The following is a 19,125-nucleotide window of genomic DNA, read 5'->3' on the forward strand; positions in this document are numbered from 1 at the left end:
CTTGAGAACCCGGGAGCAGCTGCGGGCCGGGGGCGGGGCCGGGGGCGGGGCCGGCAACCAAGCTGCGCGGCCCGGCGCGCTCGCACTTGGACGCCCGCCGCCCCCGCGTACACACCCCGGCTCCGCGGGCTCCCCCGCGAGGCCTAGCTGGTGCATCCCCCGCCGGGGACCCCCAGGCCCGCCCCGCCCCGCCCGAGCCAGCGGAGACGGCGGCGCCGGCGGGAGAAGCAGAATGTCCTTCCAGGGCAAGAAGAGCACCCCCCGGATCACGGTGAGCCCCGCGGCCCGCTCCCGGCCAGCCCGGCGCCTCCCGCCCCTGCTCCGGGCGGGGCCTGGCCTCCGGGCCCCGGGACGACCTTCCGGGCCCCGCGCCGGGTCCCCTTCCCTCGGCGTCCGAGCCCCCCCGCCCCCGCCCCCGCCTCACCTTGCGCCCTGTCCCGGCGCTGCCACCTCCTGCCCAGCTCCTTCCCGCGCAGCCGGGGGGCCCTCGAGCACCGCGCTGGACACCCTCAGGGAGCCGGCTCCCCTGAGACCCCCTCTGCGCCCGGGGAGGGCTCGGGCCTGGGGATGGGTGGGGGCGGGGAGACCCGCTTCCTAAAGCGCAGATGCGCCTCCCCCCCGCAACCCCGCGGGGCCTCTCTCGAAGCTCCGCTCGGAGTTGGCGGGCAGCGCGGCCCTTTGTTGACAAGGCTGGTCCAGCCGCCGGCCTCGGGTGCAGAGATGCCATTCCCGCGCAACCCGCCCCTCGGCCGCCCCCTGTGCCGCCCCCGCCGCACCGGGAGCTCTTTGTCCCAGACAAAGCAGCTGAGGCCGGCGCTCAGCCCCAGCCCCGGGAGCCCCCGGAGCCCCTGGCCGCCTGGAGCCCTCCTTGGAGCTGGAGTTTGGAGGCCCCCGGCCCCGGGTGGTAGTAGGGAGAATGCTCCCTCGTCACTGAGCGAGCACCCAGGCAGCTCGGCTCCCTGGAGAAGACCCTCTAACACCACACGCCCCAGGTTGGGGAAGTCCGACTGTCCACCCAGGGCTGCCAGGAAACAAAGCCGCCCCTCCAGGCAGCCGGGAGCCCAGCGCAGGGAGGGAGAGGGGGAGGGCGGGAGGGAGAGGGGGAGGGCGGGAGGGAGAGGGGGAGGGCGAGAGGGAGGGAAGTGCCTGGGGGCCCGGGGGCAGCCTGCCCCTGGGAGCCTGTGGATTGAGCCCCAGCTCTGCGCTTGGCTTCAGGGGAGGGCGCGGTGGGGTTGCCAGTTCACATCCTGAGACACTCAGGGAGGAAGGAGGGGGTCCTGCCTCAGGACTGGCCCAGATTCTGACCTGATGCAGGAAGCCCACCGGGGCTGGACAGGGTGCGGAGGGTGGCGCCGCCTCTGGGAGGGTCAGAGGCCAGATGGCCAGGGCAGGAGACTGTCAGCCCGGTCCTGAGGGCTGCTGCATTCCCCTCTTGGCTCCAAACCTGGGAAGGTGCCCAAGTCTGAAAACTGGGGGTTGAGTGGGGGCTCAGACCACCGTCTTCCTGCCCAAAGCCTTCCCCTTCCTCTGCGTGGGCGTGTGTGAGTGGAGTGGGGACCCTGCAGGAGGAGGTAGCCAGGCTCTGCCGCTGGCTCGGGAGCTGGGCGAGGTGGGTCCTTGCAATGTGACCGGTCAGGGCCAGGCCTGGGGCCCAGGGGGCTGGGCAGTGAGCCCCTGAGGACCCAGCGGGGAGAGGCCCTGGCAGCTGGGGCCGGTCCACGGGGTAGACCAGAGCTGGCGGCGGGGCACCCAGTAGGTATTCTCCGCTGTGAGGCCCTCACTGTTTCTGGTGATGCTCCCCAGTCCAGCAGGAGAGCCATCTAGGTGACTCGGGGAGGAACGGGTGCGGCAGTTCCAGTAAAGCTGAGCTATGGGCGTTGAAATGTGAATTTCATATAATTTTTATGAGTCTCAATATAGTCCTCTTATGATGTCTTTCAGCCAACATGAGATGCATAGGGCTGGGCAGACTGTACAGCTGGGGATCACGTCTGGCCTGTGGCTTGTCAGCCACCCTTCTGTAGACTGTGGGGCGGAGGTTCTACTTTGAGTCAATAGAAATCTGAGAATTCATCCCAAACTGTTAGAGGTTGATAAGAATAGAGTGATGCGCTCTGGCTCATAAGCCGTGAATTATTTATCCCCTCAGCAGCCTGAGAGAGCTGCTAAGTGCCCTGCACACTTCCGTCCTGGCTTCAGGCTGACGCTGGATTTAGAACCAGAGCTCCCAGCTAGAGTCCCAGCCTGGCCTCTGGGTGGGCACCCAGGAGCCCCGGGCCGGGGCCAGACCCCCGTGAAAGAGCTGTGGTTCCGGCTGCCCGAGCTCCAGGGAGTGTGAGGCTCAAGTTCGTGGGGGCAGGTGCTGCAGGGCTGGGTCCTCACTCGTCATCCTGCTCTCAGCCACTGCCTTCCTTTCTGTGTTTCTCGCCATTTTGCTCCACTGAGGCCTGGCCGTCACCCCGCACCCTCCACAGCCCGTGACCAGCCCTCCATCTCCCCTCCGTCCCAACCGTCAGAAGTGGACCGATCGCGGCCCAGCTCCGTGCCGTGGGATGCCCCTAACAGCCGCACTTCCTGACCCTGTTCACCTCCTTGGGGCGACCAGAGCCGCGAGCACCCCAGTGTCTTCCTGGCCTGCACCCCACAGCCACCATGCCATCAGCTCCTGCCCCCTGACTCTCAGCCTCTCTGGAGTCCCTCTCTCACCCACCCCATAATCCCAGCCAGGGGCCCCCCGCATCTCATCCAGACACACGGACACCACTGCAACCATGACCTGTGTCTGTCCTTGAACATGAGGACCACTTTCTACCCAGGCCACTGTGATCTCTCTGTAGGCACTTAGACACAGCTTGAGGCGCCAGTGGTGGCCCGCTGACCCCCCAGGCCCAGCACGTCCCACCCTAGCCTGCCACCCCCCATCCTGTATCAGCCAGGCTCTTCTCTGCCCCAGGCCTTTTTGCAGGCTGCTCGCTGGCCTTGGGCCTGAGTCACGGCCATATCAGCTCCTCAAAGCGGCCCTTCTCGGTTCCTGCAGCAGCCTGACAGGTCCCTCTGTGTGCTTACGAGTGTCACCGCCTGTGACGGCTGCGTGTGTGACATCTGTCTCCACTCACTGGGATGCGGCCCTCCCACGGGAAGGCCCTGCCTGCCGAGGCCTGCTCTAACCCCCGCCTCCCGGCACCGTCACAGGCCGCAGAGATTCTGAAAGGAGCTTGGCCCGGCTCTCAGCTGGAGCCGCCTCTGCGGGTGGACAGGGAGGGCCGGCCTTCCAGGCCCACAGGGCCAAGCGAGACGTGGCCCGCCTCCCCCTCGGCATGGGCTTTAGAAATTGGGCAATGCACGTGCCGGCGTGCCCGTGGTCAAATGCGCGGCTACGCGATGGCTTGGCCATGGTGACATGGGAAGCTGGCTGGCCGTTTGCCTCATGTCTTCGGTGAGACCAGACCGCCTGACTGTGGGTGTGGGTCACGTGCAGGGACTGTGGGCAGCCGCCTCCGAGGGCCACTGCCACGGGGTGGGGTGGCCACCCTGCAGGCTCTGTGCTGGTCTCACACGCACAGACTGTGTCCAAAGGACACATACAGACACGTGTTCCATCGTGACTTCAGAGGGAAGCTGGTGCTCAGTGTACCGCTGGGTCACTCGCTTTGGAGCAAGCTTGCCCCCGTTTATGTGTTTGTTTCGGACAGAGTGACCGCCTCCTGATCAGAGGGGGGAAGATCGTGAATGATGACCAGTCCTTTCACGCTGACCTGTATGTGGAGGATGGCCTGATAAAGTGAGTTTCTGCCTCTTCGCGGTCACCTGTGTACACCTTGCTCACACGCTGCCCGGAAGCTTGCTTCTGGGTGAGATCCGCGTGTTTCTTTCTCTCCCACAACCTCATTCCCCGGAAGCTCCAGCCCCTCTTGTGCCTTCAGCGAGGCCTTGGAGAGCAGGACGAGGCTTCCCATTTCTCTGTTATCACAGCTTCAGTACCTGTGGGCTCACAGTAGGTGCTTAATAAATGCTTATTGACCACACCTTTTCGTTTCTCTGCTCATGTCTGTGAGGCAGCTCCAGCCTCTGGTCAGCAAGGCCGCGCATGGACACCTCAGTGACCAGCTCAGGGTGGGGTCCTCCGTGCTGGCTGTTCGGAGCCCCTGGGGCTGGCTTGTTCCCCAGCAGCGTCAGGGGCAGGTCCAGTTAGGCCTTGGCTGTATCGCCCTTCGCTTCCAGGACGGGAGCCCAAGGGCAGGCGTCCCAGCTCCGTAGCCTTGCCAGGGGCCCCATTCACATTCGCTCAGGCGTCTTCCTAACCAACAGATCTCTGTTGCTTTCAGGCAAATTGGAGAAAACCTCATTGTCCCTGGGGGCATCAGAACTATTGATGCCCATGGCCTGCTGGTCCTGCCAGGTGGAGTCGACGTCCACACACGGCTGCTGATGCCCGTCCTGGGCATGACCCCGGCCGACGACTTCTGCCAGGGGACCAAGGCCGCCCTGGCGGGGGGCACAACCATGATATGTGAGTGTCGTCCGTGGGGGCGGGGGGTGGTCTGTCCCACCTCTGGGCCTCTGGCGGGTTTGCGTATCACAGCAAGCGCTTTCCCTGGTGGAGTTTTCTCAGGCTGTTTCTCTTTCTCTCTCTCTCTTTTTTTAAAAAAATGTAATTTACTTACTTATTTTTTGAAGGATAATTGCTTTACAGAATTTTGCTGTTTTCTGTCAAACCTCAACATGAGCCGGCCGCAGCTCCTCTCTGTTGCACTCACTCTGAGAGGTGCTGAGTGGCTGTGCCCGGCCCCGCTCCTCAGCCTGAGTGGGCCGCTTCGGCCAGCGCTGAGCGCTCCTGGGGTTTCCACGGGAATGTGCCCATAGCTGATTATTTCCTGGGAAGCCAGCAGCTGGCCAAGGTCCTGGTTTGGAAAACCCAAGTGCCTTGGACAAGTTCAGGGGTTGCATTGCCTGAAATGTCAGACACATTTGCTCCTGAACCTCACTCTCTCTGAGGCTTGGTTTGCAGAAACTTGTGTCCAGAAGAGCTAAAGATGGTGGAGGCAGTGTTTTACAGAAAGGATGGCAAAAATACTGTTATCCGATCAACAACCCCCAGAGGCCCCATACGGGCGCAAGCAGCGTTCTGATGTGCCTCAGCTCCGTGCGTGGCAGAGAGGCCCAGTTCACAGCTTGTGAGGGGTTCACTTCCCACCGTTAACTTGCTTGTGGTCAGTTCAGGAGCCCAGACAGGAAGCCAGCGTTTAGCCCCTCTCCTTCCCTGACACCCATCAGCTCCACAGCACCGAGGGCAGGCGCCTCTGCTTGGGCTGGACCTGGTCCAACCCCGGCTGCACCGCGGCCTGGCGGTGACCTCAGGCAGCTCATGGTTAAACGTCATGCTTCCCTGCACAGTCTGGCTGGAGGCAGGGGGTGGGAGGGTGGAGTGAGAGGGGCACCTTGGTTGCCAGGCTGCACGTGAGCACACGGCAGGTGCTGCCACTGCCTCCCGGGAAGGGCTGCGCCGGGTACTCGGGCCAACTTCACAGGCCCCAGCCCGGTGTGGCTTAGTGAGCTACAAAGTGGCCAAACCCAGCAGTGGGCCGCCCCCGGGTCTGACGAGGGAGTGCTCGTTTCAGGCCCTTGGTCCTGCTGGCCACAGGGGGCCCGAGCCGAGTGGGATGCCCTCCTGGCTGCATCTCCTGCTGGTGCTGAGGCGTCCGACAGGCTGTGAGAATGGAGGCGCTGCAGGCATGGGCTGGCCTCCGCGGGGCTGCAGCCTTAAGCGCCTGCAGGACGGCGTCCTGGGTGTGCGACGGAACCCTCATGAGGGGTGTGCAGGGAGGCACGACGTCTACCTGTAAACCCCGGGTGGGCATGCCTTCCCACCGGCTGCCCCTCCCAGCTCTTTCCCCGCGCCTGGCAGAGATTGTGCGTGGGGTGTGGGCCGTGGCCGCGGGGCTGCTGGCGGGGCCAGGGGGACAGTGCAGTGTCCCTGTGCTTGCCCTGGTTCTCCAGGGTGAGAGGGGACCCTCCACGGTGTGCGTGGTCGGGGAGGCGCGAGGGAAGCCAGCCCCACTCGCCGCTGTGGGCAGGCTCACAGGTTCAGCACTGTGGACAGCACCCCCACCCCACCCTGCCCGCCAGGCGCACCTCACTCGGGCCAGGCTCTTCAGGGGGCGTCTGCTGGGGAGCGAGGTCCTCCTCTCTGCTCAGGGAGAGGCTGGGGACAAGGGGCAGGACGGGTGGGCAGTTCCCAGCAGCCCCAGCCCCACATAAGGCTCGAGGTCTCTCCTCTGCTTTTCTCAAACACGCCTCCTGGTCTCCTGGGAGCGTGAAGCCACTGTCCCTTGGAGACGCACGCGGTTCCGGCGGCCAGAGTGGGGGGCTCAGCTGAGCACGCTGTCCCCGCAGTGGATCACGTGCTCCCCGAGGCGGGGGTGAGCCTGCTGGCGGCCTACGAGCAGTGGCGGGAGCGAGCGGACGGCGGGGCCTGCTGTGACTACTCCCTGCACGTGGACGTGCCCCGCTGGCACGAGAGCACCAGGGAGGAGCTGGAGGCCCTGGTCAGGGACAAGGGTGAGCAGCAGGCCGGCCGGGCGGAAGGGCGGCTGCGGGGCCTGCGCTTCTGGGGTCGGGTGGACGCTGCATCTGTCCGACTCCAGCGCAGGTGGCCGGGCGGGGGGTAAGTTGGACAAGAGCTGTTCGAAGGTCTGCTGGGCCGGGAGGTCAAGCTGTGCCCGCACCTGCGGGCCGCATCCCGGGGCTGACTCTTCACAAGCGGACACAGGGTCACAGCTGTCAGCACGGTCCCCTTGTGTCTTGGGCCTGGAGGAAGGAAAAGCACGATAAGCCTTCTTAGCCCTGAAGACCCTCTAGAAGGAGGTGCCTTAAAGCCCACTGTCCTCTACTGCTGCCTCAGCAGAAACAGGATGGTTTATAAACAGGCTTAAATGTTCTTTTAAATCAAAAGTCTTGAAGCTAAGACCACATCAAAGTTTACAGTGGATTTGCAGGAAAGTCAGGTGGACATTGTAACTGACCTCTGGTGATCAGCGTTGAGTGTGGTCTCAGCTCACAGCCGGGAGTGGAAGGGTCGGGTCAGAGGGGCCGGCAGGGATGGGACCTGGGACGGGGGTGCAGGTGTCAGAGTCCGGGCCAGGCCGGGAGGCTACTGGTCTCCCAGCCTGGGAAGCGGTGCAGCTGCTCCACTGCACACCTGATGCAGGCAGGGAGCTTCCCTCCAGAGTGATGGACATCAGGCCCATGACCTTTGGCACGTAGGAGCCCTCACCCGGGGGCAGGCGGGGGCCTCAGCCAGGGAGCAGCTCTGCCTCCTGGGTCCTTCCCGACCTGGCCTGGGGGCCTGCAGCCTGGCGGCTCAGCACAGAGGTGCAGACCCAGAACCTGCAGCCATCACCCCACCCCTGAGCTGCCGGGCAGGGGCAGTGATGGGGGGCCGCTAGTGAGGGTTAGTGACGGGGTGGGGGGTGTTAGGGGCAGTGGGGGTTAGTGACGGGGTGGGGGGTGTTAGGGGCAGTGGGGGTTAGTGACGGGGTGGGGGGTGTTAGGGGCAGTGGGGGTTAGTGACGGGGTGGGGGGTGTTAGGGGCAGTGGGGGTTAGTGATGGGGTGGAGGGGTGTTAGGGGCAGTGGGGGGTTAGGTGGAGGGGTGTTAGGGGCAGTGGGGGGTGAGTGATGGGGTGCAGGTGGGCTGTTAGGGGCCGTGGGGGGTTAGTGATGGGGTGGGTTGTTAGGGGCCGTGGAGGTGAGTGATGGATAGGGCCGGGTGTTATGGGCAGTGGGGATTAGTGATGGCGTGGTGGGGTGTTAGGGGCCGTGGGGGTGAGTGATGGATGCGGTGGGGTATTAGGGCTGTTGGAGGGTAGTGATAGTGGGTTTGGGGTGCATTAGTGAAGGGTGTGTGGGTTCTCACCTGCTTTGCTGCTAGGGAACAGTTGGTTCCTGACCTCAGATTCGAGGAGCTGGATGGGCTTGGATGTCTCCGCCCCAGTCTAGGCTGGTCTGGAGTATGTGGGGCTGATGCCCAAGGTCCGCCAGGCCAGCTGGTGAGGCCCTTGGGAGAGGCCACCCTCACCTGGCACCCCAAGTGCCAGGGAGGTTCCTGGCATCCGACCTCTCCTGCGTCCCCCCAGGTGTGAACTCCTTCCTGGTCTTCATGGCGTACAAGGACAAGCACCAGTGCACAGACGGCCAGGTAGAGCCCGGAGCCAGGGTCGGGGTGGGCAGGCAGGCTCCGCGGGCGCTGGGGGCGGGGCTTCTGCCCCACGTGGTGCTGCAGGGGGTGGGGCAGGCTCCGCGGGCGCTGGGGGGCGTGGCCTCAGCCCCACGTGGTCCGCCTGCGTCTCCCCAGATGTATGAGATCTTCAGTGTCATCCGCGACCTGGGGGCCGTGGCCCAAGTGCACGCGGAGAACGGGGACATCGTGGACGAGGTGGGGCTGGTGGGGTGACCCTGACTGGCCTTGCGAGCGCAGAGCCATAGACCCCGGGGGCGGGGCCTGTAACCTGGCCCGGGTGACAGCTAGCCCAGGGCTCTTGGCAGGCAGGAGGGCGCTGGGAGCCTGCGGGCTCTTGGCCACAGCGGGCTTCCCCTCATCCTCACACGTCTGACCTTTAATTCTCCAAAGCCGAGGTGTTGCTTCCTGGGGTGGGAGGGGGCGCAGAGGCGGGTTCGCGTGCTCTCTGGCCCAAGACTGGGCCCTATAGCGCTGTCCCTTCTGCCCACGGGCGCACCTGCGGAGTCCCTGGCCTGGTCCTCTGTCGAGGCTGCTGCCTGGGGAGGCCCTGGCCCTTCTGCCCACGCCCCACCTTCCCCTCAAGCCCAGGCCTCTGCCCCCACTGTTTGCCCACCAGCCTCAGTGCCCACAGGGGCCGGGCAGTGGAAGGGGGCACAGGGGAGCTTCCTGGCCACCTGGGAGTCTGGGGGGGCGGGTCACACACAGCCCCCGCCCTGATGTTCCAGACCCGCAGAGAAGCTTCCTGGGACCCACTGGCCTCTCCGGCTCCCAAGCTCACCAGAGGCGGGGACACTCAGGAGGGGCGTGTGGGGTTCCGGGCAGGGGGTGGGCTCTGGGCCAGGAGGAGGGTGGGAGGTGTGTGCTGGGGGAGGGGCTTGTTCCGGTCCCCTCCTCCCCCCCGTTCTCCACCCCGAGTTCCTCCACACCAGCGGTGCTGTGCTCATACCTGGGGGTGAACCAGCCTGAGGCGGCCCACCCCTGGCTGTGCAGAGCCCCCAAGCCCGCCCCATGCGTGCACCCCCCAGCCGTGAATGCCCCCGTGCCTGCACACCCCTTGCACACACCCACCGGGGAAGGAGCAGTAGGGGGGCCGGGGGGCCTTGTCCTTCTCACTGAGGAGGCCTGAGACCCTGGGCGCATCCAGCCCTCCGCAGCCCTGGGGCTCCTGCATCCGTAATTCGGGGAGCTGGAGTCACCCCCTTCAGAGTGCAACCCCTCTACTCCCCCTCGAGGTCCCCGCTGCGGAAAGCCGGGGTCACAGGGGCCCAGGGGGCCTGTCCTCCCCGAGCACCCCCACCCCACGCCTGGCCACGGGGCGGAGTGTGCCTCCAGGGTGGGGCCGGGAGGTAGGTGATTCTGGGGTCTCAGGATCAGGCGTTCTGGGCCGTGGACCCACCCCGCAAGGCCCTCAGGGCCCTGCACTGCTCCCAGGCTGAAACAAGCTGTGTGTTCAGGAGCAGAAGCGGCTGCTGGAACTCGGTATCACCGGCCCCGAGGGCCACGTGCTCAGCCACCCCGAGGAGGTAGGTGTGAGCCTGTGGGGTGCCCCAATGGGCCTTCATCGGGGGTAGGCTGGGCCCCCATCTGGGCAGGACTGTGACCCCACTGTCCTCGCCTCGGGGCAAGTCAGGGCTCCCGGCTCCCTGCCTGTGGGCCGCGCTGAGGCCTGCACGCGAGCCTCAGAGGGTAGGTGGTCTGCTCCGGCGTGGCGCGGGCCAGCACAGATTCGGGGCTGGAGCCCCAGGCTGGGGTCCTGGCCCCTGGGTACCCCTCTGGGCTGGGCATCATGGGTGGCCCGGGGCATCACGGGCTCACTGCGGTCAGGAGCCCCAGCCTCGCGCAGCCTGAGCAGCCTGTCTGCAGGTAGAGGCCGAGGCCGTGTACCGTGCCGTCACCATCGCCAGGCAGGCCAGCTGTCCCCTGTACGTCACCAAGGTCATGAGCAAGGCCGCGGCCGACGTGATCGCCCGGGCCAAGCGGCGAGGTGGGTGCTGGCTGGGGCGGGGAGGGGCTCGGGGGTCCACAGCCCCCTGGAGTGGCACAGGGCGGCCCCATGGGGACTTCAGTAAGCCTGCCGGCCTCCTCAGGGGGCTTCTCGTGTGAGGGGTGCGCATGTGGCCTGTGGGGGCAGCCTGAGCCTCCCTAGTGTCCAGACAGCAGTGGGGCCTGACAAGGGGCCTTGAATCACATGTGGGGCTAAGGGCCCTGTTTGCATAGAAGTGCGTGTCAGAGCCATACTGTGTGTGTCTCTGAGTGTGTGGGGTGTGTGTGTGTGCTTACGTGATGTGTGTCTGTGTGTATGGTGTGGGTGTGTGGGTGTGGGTGTGTGTGTGTGTGTGTGTGTGTGTGTGTGTGTGTGGTGTGGTGTGTAAGCCTGCACCTTCGGGTCACGTGAAGAGCCTCGCCCAGCTGGCCCCCGGGCCGAGCTGCCGCTCCCTGGACACCTCCCGGGTGGGGGCGGGCGTGGGTCCGGGGCCAGGCCACGCAGGAGGCAGGTCCGTGGCGGGCGGGGCGGCTGGTGTGTCTGTGCCCCGGCGGGGTGAGGCAGGGGCAGAGCGGCAGGAGGAGCGTAGGAGGCCCGGGCGGGCCAGGAGCCCCGGGTAGGGGGCATTCCTCATAGTCAGAAAATTGAGGGGCAGCGCGGTGGGAGGCCTGGCCCAGCCCTTGGCGTCGGGGGGGCAGGTCCCGCGGCCGCGGTGCCGCTCACGCCTCGCCACAGGGGTGGTGGTGTTCGGGGAGCCCATCACCGCCGGCCTGGGCGCGGACGGCTCGCACTGCTGGAGCAAGAACTGGGCCAAGGCTGCCGCCTTCGTCACGTCGCCCCCCATCAGCCCGGACCCCAGCACCGCGGACCACCTCGCCGCCCTGCTGTCCAGGTAGGGAGCCCCTGGTCCTGCGGCCCCCCGCTGCGGGGCTCTTCCCCACCCTGCCGTCCAGGCAGGAGTCTCGGGACCCCCATCCAGGGAGCCCGCGCCCACCTCCTGGCCCCACCCTGGAGGCGCACTCCGCCCCGTGGCCAGGCGTGGGGTAGGGGTGCTCGGGGAGGACAGCCCCCTGGGCCCCTGTGACCCCGGCTCTCCGCAGCGGGGACCTCCAGGTGACTGGCAGCGCCCACTGCACCTTCACCACCGCCCAGAAGGCCGTCGGCAGGGACAACTTCACTCTCATCCCCGAGGGCACCAACGGCGTGGAGGAGCGCATGGCCGTGGTCTGGGAGAAGTGTGTGGTGGGTGAGACGAAGGGCCGCGGGGTCCCCCATGGAGGAGCTGGCGGGACCACAAAGGGAGGCCCCTGGATGAGCAAAGTCTCCGCGTGGAGCAGAGCTTGGGGCGGGCAGGCTGCAGGCTGTCCCCCCGAGCCCGGTCACCCTGGGGTCCGCAGACATTCTGCCCTGGTCCCCCAGAGGAGACTCCATGTCGTCAGGCCCCGCCCTGGTCCTGATACACTGGCCTTGGGCACAGGGGGTCCCGACACCACAGCGTCTCCCCAGTAGGACTGAGGTTCCCCCAGATGTCTGTCTCACCTAGGGCCTCCGCCCCCGCGCCCCCAGCCCTGGCCCTGAGCCCTCCCCCTGGGCCGAGGCCCTGACCCCAGGCTCCTGGCCACCGCCCGGGGCCAGTCACGTCCTCTGGGGACAGATGTCATTGTGGAAACATCAGCATTCACTTGCCCACAAAGCGAGCGTGGAGACGGGCTCAGTGCCCGGGGAGGGCCAGACCTGCAGGCCTGACCGAGGCACGCTGCCAGCCTGGAGGGCAGCCGTGTCCACACGGGAGCCCGGAGACCAGACCCCGCCTGTTGCAGGGGAGGGGCGCCCCTGACCCTGCCTTCTGGCTTCTCAGGCCTCGGGGCAGATGGACGAGAATGAGTTCGTTGCGGTGACCAGTACGAACGCGGCCAAAATCTTCAACTTTTACCCGAGGAAGGGGCGGGTGGCCGTGGGCTCTGACGCCGACCTGGTCATATGGAACCCCCGGGCCACGAGAATCATCTCTGCCAAGAGCCACAGCCTGGTGAGAGAAGCCGGTCCCACATGGGGGCCAGCTCAGGGTCTGGGGGGGTCCCTGCGGCCATCCTGGACATCCTGGGATGGGCAGGGCTGGCGGGGGCTGGGGACCCTGTCTGTGGGGAGAGCTCACCCACTCTGTGCCCTTGGGAGACATGCCCAAGAAGCCAGGGGTGCAGACACAGCTGCCCCCCCGAAACCCGAACCCAGGCTGAGTGGACGCTTCCCGCCGGGGCCTTGGCCCTGGAGACTCTGAGCAGTGCTAAGGCCTCCCGAGGGCTCAGAGGGCCGCTGTCCCCCCAGAACGTGGAGTACAACATCTTTGAGGGCGTGGAGTGCCGAGGAGCCCCCAGCGTGGTCATCAGTCAGGGCCGGGTTGTGCTGGAGGACGGGGCCCTGTGCGTCACCCCCGGGACCGGCCGCTTCATCCCGCGCAAGGCCTTCCCTGACTTCGTCTACAAGAGGATAAAGGCCCGGAACCGGGTGAGCCTGAGCCGGGCGGGCGGGCCTGAGCCGGGCGGGTGGGCGGGAGGGGCTCTCAGGCCTCGCAGTCAGCCTGCCCCTGGCCGCCCTGCTGTTGGAAAGGCATGGTGGCCTCACCGGTCCGGGCGGGTCCTCACCCGCGTTCATGACCAGGCCGCCCACGTCACTGCAGAGAGTGTGGGCGTGAGGGCAAGGAAACCCCGAGTGGCCGCCCCTGGGGGCATGGCCACCAAGCCTAGCAGAGGTCGCCCAGCATTTCCCTGGAGCAGACCTGCCCTTCAGTGAATTCAGGAAGGAGAGCGGGACGCTCAGACAGCGTCCGTGAGCCCTCATCCCTCACTGGAGCTTGGCCAGTGGCCCGCTGCGTCCGATAGGCGTGCAGGTGTTTGTCCAGGCCCTGCACACAACTGCAAGTGGTTCACGCGTGCACACATGTGCACACAGGCCCAGCTGCACACGCATGCGTGGTCACTACACACACGGGTTGGCTTTACCGCAGCTCCGTTCCTACTTGTCTAGGATGACATCGTCTGAACTTGTATTTGGAGGGACAGCCCCCGGGCAGGGCTGGGACTGGCACTGGCTCCTCCCCAGGGCGGGAGTGGAGGCCACCCTGACCCGCCAGCACTCGTGTCTCAGGCTGCCCGCACCCCCGCTCCCCCAGACCTGCCCTGGGCATGCCGCCTGCCTCGGGGGAGGGCGGTGTGTGTCCACACACACGGGTGGACACCGGGGGTGGGGGGCCCTGCCCTCGAGCCTGGGGCTGGCTCAGTGTCCCTCACACCCAGCCCTTCGGCCCCCAGCTGGCGGAGATCCACGGCGTGCCCCGAGGCCTCTATGACGGGCTGGTCCACGAGGTGATGGCGCCCACCAAGCCGGGGACCGGGGCCCAGGCCCGCGCGTCCTGCCCCGGGAAGATCTCTGTGCCCCCCTTCCGCAACCTGCACCAGTCGGGGTTCAGCCTGTCTGGTGAGTGGGGCCTGGGCTGCTGGGTCTCCTTGGCACCTGGGCCCCGAGGGCCGTGTCCAGCTCCCAGCCCTGGCATCTCATGTGAGGTGCACAAGGAACGGCGCTGGGGGCCTCAGGGGTTCACCTGTAGCTGCCAGCTCTAGCCTCTGCTTTCAGGGTCTGGGGTGTGGATTTGCAGGGAGGCGCTGAGCCAGGCTCTCCCTAGAGACAGAGCTAGGCCTCCCTGCCCCACTGGGGGCCGACCCAGCCCCTGATGTCCAGTCCCTGCCGGCCTCCGGGATCCAGCCTCGTCCTGAAGGCTGGGGCCAGCCCTCATCCCAGGGCCCGTGCAGGGCGAGGCCCAGAGGAGGGACGCTGGGGATGGCCTGGCCTGTGCCCCTCTGCACAGGCTTGCTGGACAGCCAGCCTTGACCTGCAGGCTCCGGCCGCAGACACACCTGGCCTCACCAGCCTGCTGTCTGAGGCCTCGGTGGGGACGCACCTGCCCGGGGGAGCCGCCGGGTCGGGGAGCGTGGGGTCTGCAGCCCTGGCCCCTGGGGTGTGGCGTTGAGTCTGCCCGTCCCCCAGCGCGGCCTCCACCCCGCCCTCCCGCAGGCTCGCAGGCCGACGACCACATCGCGCGGCGCACGGCCCAGAAGATCATGGCGCCCCCTGGCGGCCGCTCCCACATCACGTCGCTGTCCTAGGTGCTGCCGCGGGCGGCCGGCCCCCTTCTTGTTCCCTTCCTTCCTTGAACCCACTCTGAAAGGTGCTTGGCCTTCCCTTCCCCTCCCCAGCACCTCTCCCCTTGGATTCCCACGGCCCGTTACAGGGAGCCCCCGCGGGAAAGGCTGAATGGGTGAGGTCTCACTGCCAGGGCGGGCAGAGGGGCTGGGCATGCTGGCGGGGGCAGCTCAGGAGCCCCAAACCCGGGGGCCTCGGAAGACGGGGACCTCTGGAGACGCCCAGGACGGAAGGCGGAGGGCATGGTGCCCTCGTGCCCAACTCGGCTGCCGTCCCAGCCCCGCCCTAGCTGCTGTTACTTCAGGGGCCCGCAGGGATGCCGTGCAGACAGCTGTACTTCTCAGACTTCCCAGGGACCAGACCCCCACGCCGTCCGTAGAGCCCTTCCTCCTCCAGGGGCCCCAGGGGCTCGGAGCTGAGTGCTTCCTTCTCCTACGACGTGTGTTCCCAGTAGTTGATTAGAGAAGCCATCCTGTGTGCCGAGGGCACTGTAGTCAGGAACCTGCATGCCACCCGCAGCCCAGCGGCCCCAGTCCCGTGGAACCGCGTTGATTAAAGGCATCTGAACTGGAAGCCCCTGGCGTGTGGAGAGCCCCGACTTCTCTGCCCCTATGCCATCCCCCAGGGGCTTGTGTGTGGCACCCTCGAGAACACCCTGCAGCACCTGGTCCTGCCTCTAGATGGCTGGGAGGCCGGACCGCCAGACCACTGCAGGGCCGGCTGGGTCTGAGCTGTGGGCAGGGACTCTGCCTCCCACAGGCCTGCAGGTCACAGACAGCCAGACACCCAGAAGGAGAGGGGCACTGGGAGGACCCCTACCCATGATCTAGTTGGCGGGCACAAGCTGCCCAGCAGGGTTTGGGGCAGAACAGCGTGTGGGGAGCTCATGCTGCCCACTTAAGGCAGAGCAGGCCGGGGTTCTGATCCAGCCCCGCAGATGGCGCTGCCCCCAGAACTTTCCAGAAGATGGAGCTGCTGGGCTGGCTTCCTGGTCTCAGCCTTGCTCCTAAAAATCCTGCCAGCTCCGTCCCCCAGGTGTGGGACGCTCTCCACCCTAAGAGCACCAGGAAGGGCGGGCAGCCCCCCTCACGTGGCCAGCCCCCATGGGGCGCCCCAGCCTCCATGCTCAGGTGTGGGACGCTCTCCACCCTAAGAGCACCAGGAAGGGCGGGCAGCCCTGCTCATGTGGCCAGCCCCTCTGGGGGGCCCCGGCCTCCATGCCCAGCCTTGGCCCCACTTTGAACCCGGGGCTCTGGGCACTGTGCTGGACTGGGCAGCCCCCGGGAAGGTCTGCCCTGTGGTCCGTCTGCTAAGGTTGATTTGGTCCCTGTGGCCTCAGTGCTGGATTCCTGGGCTGCACTGAGACCCGCGTCCCCTTCCCCAGGGATAGACAAGGCGATCAGGGGGCCAGGCCACACCCGCAGGCCGGCCACTGACTCAGGACACAGGCACTCTGTCCCTTAGGGCCTCAAAACGCACCTGAGATGTGCACACACACACACACACACACACACACACACACACACACACACACACACACACACACACACACACACACAAAGCACGGCTTTTTCCCCGCACAACCCCAGGCCTCCCCGCCCGGCTCCCGCCTCCAGCACCAGCAGGCCTCCACCCAGAGCCTCTGGAGGTTGGTACCACCACCGGGCATCCCACAGCACTGCCTGCCTCCAGACCCGGGCTCCGCAGTGCCCTGGGGCCCCAGGTGGGCTCCCCACTCTGGGCGAGGGGGGCCCGTGAGTTGCTCCGACCTGGGGCATTCCAGTCCCTGCTGTTTTCAAGGTTCTGCCCCTGCCCCCCAGCAGGCCGCACCTCCACCCCAACCCGACAGCGGCCTCAGGGTTTCTGGGGCAGGAGATGGGCATCCTCCCCAGGCCGAGGACCGGAGCTCCAGGAGGCTCCGGCCCGGCAGGAACGCCCTGGGTCACGGACGAGCATTCTCTGCCCGCAGCAGGCACGGGACATGCAAACCAGCTGACACCAGGAGGTTCTCATGTTGTTTTTCTCAGAGGTGGAAACTATACAGAAACACGGCAGAAACGACCAGAACGCGCGTGTATGAAACACTCCCAGGCCCGCGCCCATCCCCCGCGATGGAGAAGAACCGGGCAGGCCGCAGGCCCCAGGCCCCAGCGGCGGGGGCGGCCTATATACAGCGGGCGGGGCAGGGCCCCAGAGGCCCCGGGAGGGCCTGGGCGGGAGCTGTGGCCCTCCACCGTCGTGCGGGGGGCGCTCACCCCCTGTGCTCCCCGCTTTCAGCCACACTGGCAGCCTCTTGACACCACGCGCCCCCGAGGGCCAGAGAGCAGACCCGGCGGTCAGACCATCCGGTGCCGTCCAGCCGGGCGCCTGGAGCCGCCGGCCTGGGCCTGGGCCTGGACACGCTGCGCAGCTCTCTGGGAAAGTTGACGCTGGGCCTCTGGCCACCCCATCCCTCTGGGGCTCCCGGGTCTCCGGTGGGGCCTGAGCTGACTCCACAGGCAGCAGGCAGGGGCGGCCTAGCTGCTCCCGGCCGAGGGGCAGATGGTGCTGCAGGCAGGCAGGGCTGGGTGCACGCCCTCGCTGTCCGCCAAGGCCTCCGCCGCGTCCCTGGGCTCGGGCGTGGGGTCCTGGCTCCGCTTCAGCCTGGGGAGACACATGGAGGCTTCATGCAGGCTTGCCAGCAGCCCAGGACGCGGCTCGCTGGCCCAGGGCCTGTCCTGGGGCTCCCGGGGTGCACCCCCTCAGGAACACGGCCTGGAGCTCCACAGGGGCCACTCCTGGGCATCTCCGCCTGGGCAAAAGCCTCTGGCCACACTGGCTCAGCGGGGCTTGCGGGCACACGGGGCATCCGGCTGGCCCCTCTGTGGGCTCTTCACAGCCCTTGGGCTTGAGGCAGTAGGCTGGTGGGTCTCAGCTGGTTTCCAGCCAGAAGCTAAAAGGAGGCAGGTCAGGAATTCTGGAACAAAGTGCTTGGCCGAGTCCTGTTACCACCCAGGCCTTGACCTCCAGGGTGGTGGCCAGTGGCCTAAACCAGGGTCCATATGTCATCCTGGACCCTGAGGCAGGACAGAGCAGCAGTGAGCCCTGTTCAGCTTTTAGACCCAGGGCCACCTCCTCCAGGAAGTCCTCCGCATCTCACCCAGCTCCTCCTCCCCCGGGCCCCACGGCACTGGGCCTCCCTGGTCCACCAGAGCAGGTGGCTCAGCGCGTTGAGGCTGTCGTATCTCCCTGCCCGCAAGCCCTGTCCCTCCTGCCCCAGCCCAAGTGGCTGAGTGAGGGTTTCAGGTTGATATAACAGCTGGGGCCCCTCACCTGGGCGGTGCACCCAGGGTCTGCCCCGGAGACTCCGCCCTTTAGTGGAAAATGCCCAAGCTTGGCCCTTAAAGTGCTGAGGAGCCCCTCCCCCACAAGTCTGCACAGGGGCCTCCCTCCGCCCACCCCCCAGGGCTGCTGCTAGGACTTCTGAGGAGGGTGGGAGTCAGGCTTCCCAGCCCCACTGAGGCCATGTGCCTGCTGTGGCCAGAAAGCCTTGGCCCCACTCCCCAAAGTCCTCTCTGCCCCCGTGACCGGCCCCCAATACGCACACTCACTTCTCTCGGTTAAAAACCACGAAGTCCTGCTGGATGGCATCAAGGCAGTCCTGAAGGTAATCATTCTCCTGCCGGTCAGAAAGACACCGGAGTGAGCACGTGCCAGCGTCCCGCACGTCCCGCGGGGAGGCTCCTGGGCGTCCCCGGCCTGCTCCTCCCGCGTGCCTGCCCTCTCCCGCCCCGGCTCTGCGGAGCCCACCTTGCCCCAGGGAACCAGAGCGCGCGGGAGCTGGGGTCTCCTGGTGACCCCCACTTAGCCAGGGACAGAGGGACGCCTGACCCCCGTCTCGGGGCGGCCACAGGGTCTGCAGAGCCAGACTGGTCCAGGAGCCACACTGGGCCACTCCTCACACCCCCACACACACACTGGGTCCTCCTGGTCACAAACCCAGCTGAGGACCTGCTTCCAGGGCCTGCCTGAGAAGGTGGGCAGCAGAGGTGGTCTCGAGAAGCAGAGCCTCAGGCTGGGGACTGGAGTCAGTCCCATAGTGGCCAGATCCAAGACATGTCATAGGTCCCTGGCCTGCGAAACCCTGGTTACTGAGACCCTCAGGAGTGTCAGGAGAGGGTGCAGGTGGTAGGTTTGCCCTGGGACCGTGGGTCTGGGGGGGGGGTCAAGGTTGGCCCTGGGACTGTGGGTCTGGGGGGTCAAGGTTGGCCCCTGGGACCGTAGGTCTGCGGGGTCGTGGTTGGGCCCCTGGGACCGTGGGTCTGGGGGGTTGTGGTTGGCCCCTGGGTATCCGAGCCTCAGACTCAGGGTCGCCAAGGAGTAGCCCAAGGCGCAGCGTGGAGACGCCCTGCACGGCGGCCCGGACAGCTTGCGGGAGACCAGGCCGAGATGTCCAAGCCGCAGAACTTAAGAGGGCTGGACTCAGCCATGAAGTTTCCTGCATCCAACTGAGGCTCTGACGGAAGAAGTGGGCTTCGGACGTGGGAGGGGCCTGAGAGGATGCTAGTGGGCAGGTTAGCCTGATGCCCCGCACTCCTGAGCCTGCGGGAGGGCCCCACCCCGGCCGGAGAAGAGGGACCCCTCCCATTCCTGCAGATGAAACAGCACCGCCCCCACACCCTGCCCCACCGGCTCTGCAGCCATGCGTAGCCCCAGCGGGCAGGCGC

General features: G+C 66.6%; 2 protein-coding genes across 2 annotated transcripts in view; one reads left to right on the forward strand and one right to left on the reverse strand.

The window, feature by feature from the left end:
• The first annotated feature begins 232 nt into the window (after window positions 1–232).
• Window positions 233–14,382, forward strand: DPYSL4 (dihydropyrimidinase like 4). Its single transcript, XM_068961479.1, has 14 exons — window positions 233–271; window positions 3,693–3,781; window positions 4,326–4,510; window positions 6,394–6,558; window positions 8,135–8,196; window positions 8,353–8,433; window positions 9,693–9,761; window positions 10,102–10,222; window positions 10,958–11,114; window positions 11,323–11,464; window positions 12,081–12,251; window positions 12,548–12,727; window positions 13,531–13,696; window positions 14,291–14,382. The coding sequence occupies exons 1-14, from the start codon at window positions 233–235 to the stop codon at window positions 14,380–14,382; spliced, it is 1,719 nt and encodes a 572-aa protein (XP_068817580.1).
• Window positions 14,383–16,935: 2,553 nt separating this feature from the next.
• Window positions 16,936–19,125, reverse strand: part of STK32C (serine/threonine kinase 32C) — a 74,712-nt gene continuing 72,522 nt past the window's right edge. Inside the window, exons 11-12 of the mRNA XM_068961579.1 lie at window positions 18,010–18,077; window positions 16,936–17,062 (exon numbers count right to left, since the gene is read on the reverse strand). Coding sequence (XP_068817680.1) covers window positions 16,936–17,062; window positions 18,010–18,077 — 195 coding nt within the window. The remainder of the gene's footprint in view (window positions 17,063–18,009; window positions 18,078–19,125) is intronic.

The sequence above is a fragment of the Capricornis sumatraensis genome, chromosome 23, assembly GCF_032405125.1.
Source record: "Capricornis sumatraensis isolate serow.1 chromosome 23, serow.2, whole genome shotgun sequence".
Taxonomy (NCBI): domain Eukaryota; kingdom Metazoa; phylum Chordata; class Mammalia; order Artiodactyla; family Bovidae; genus Capricornis; species Capricornis sumatraensis.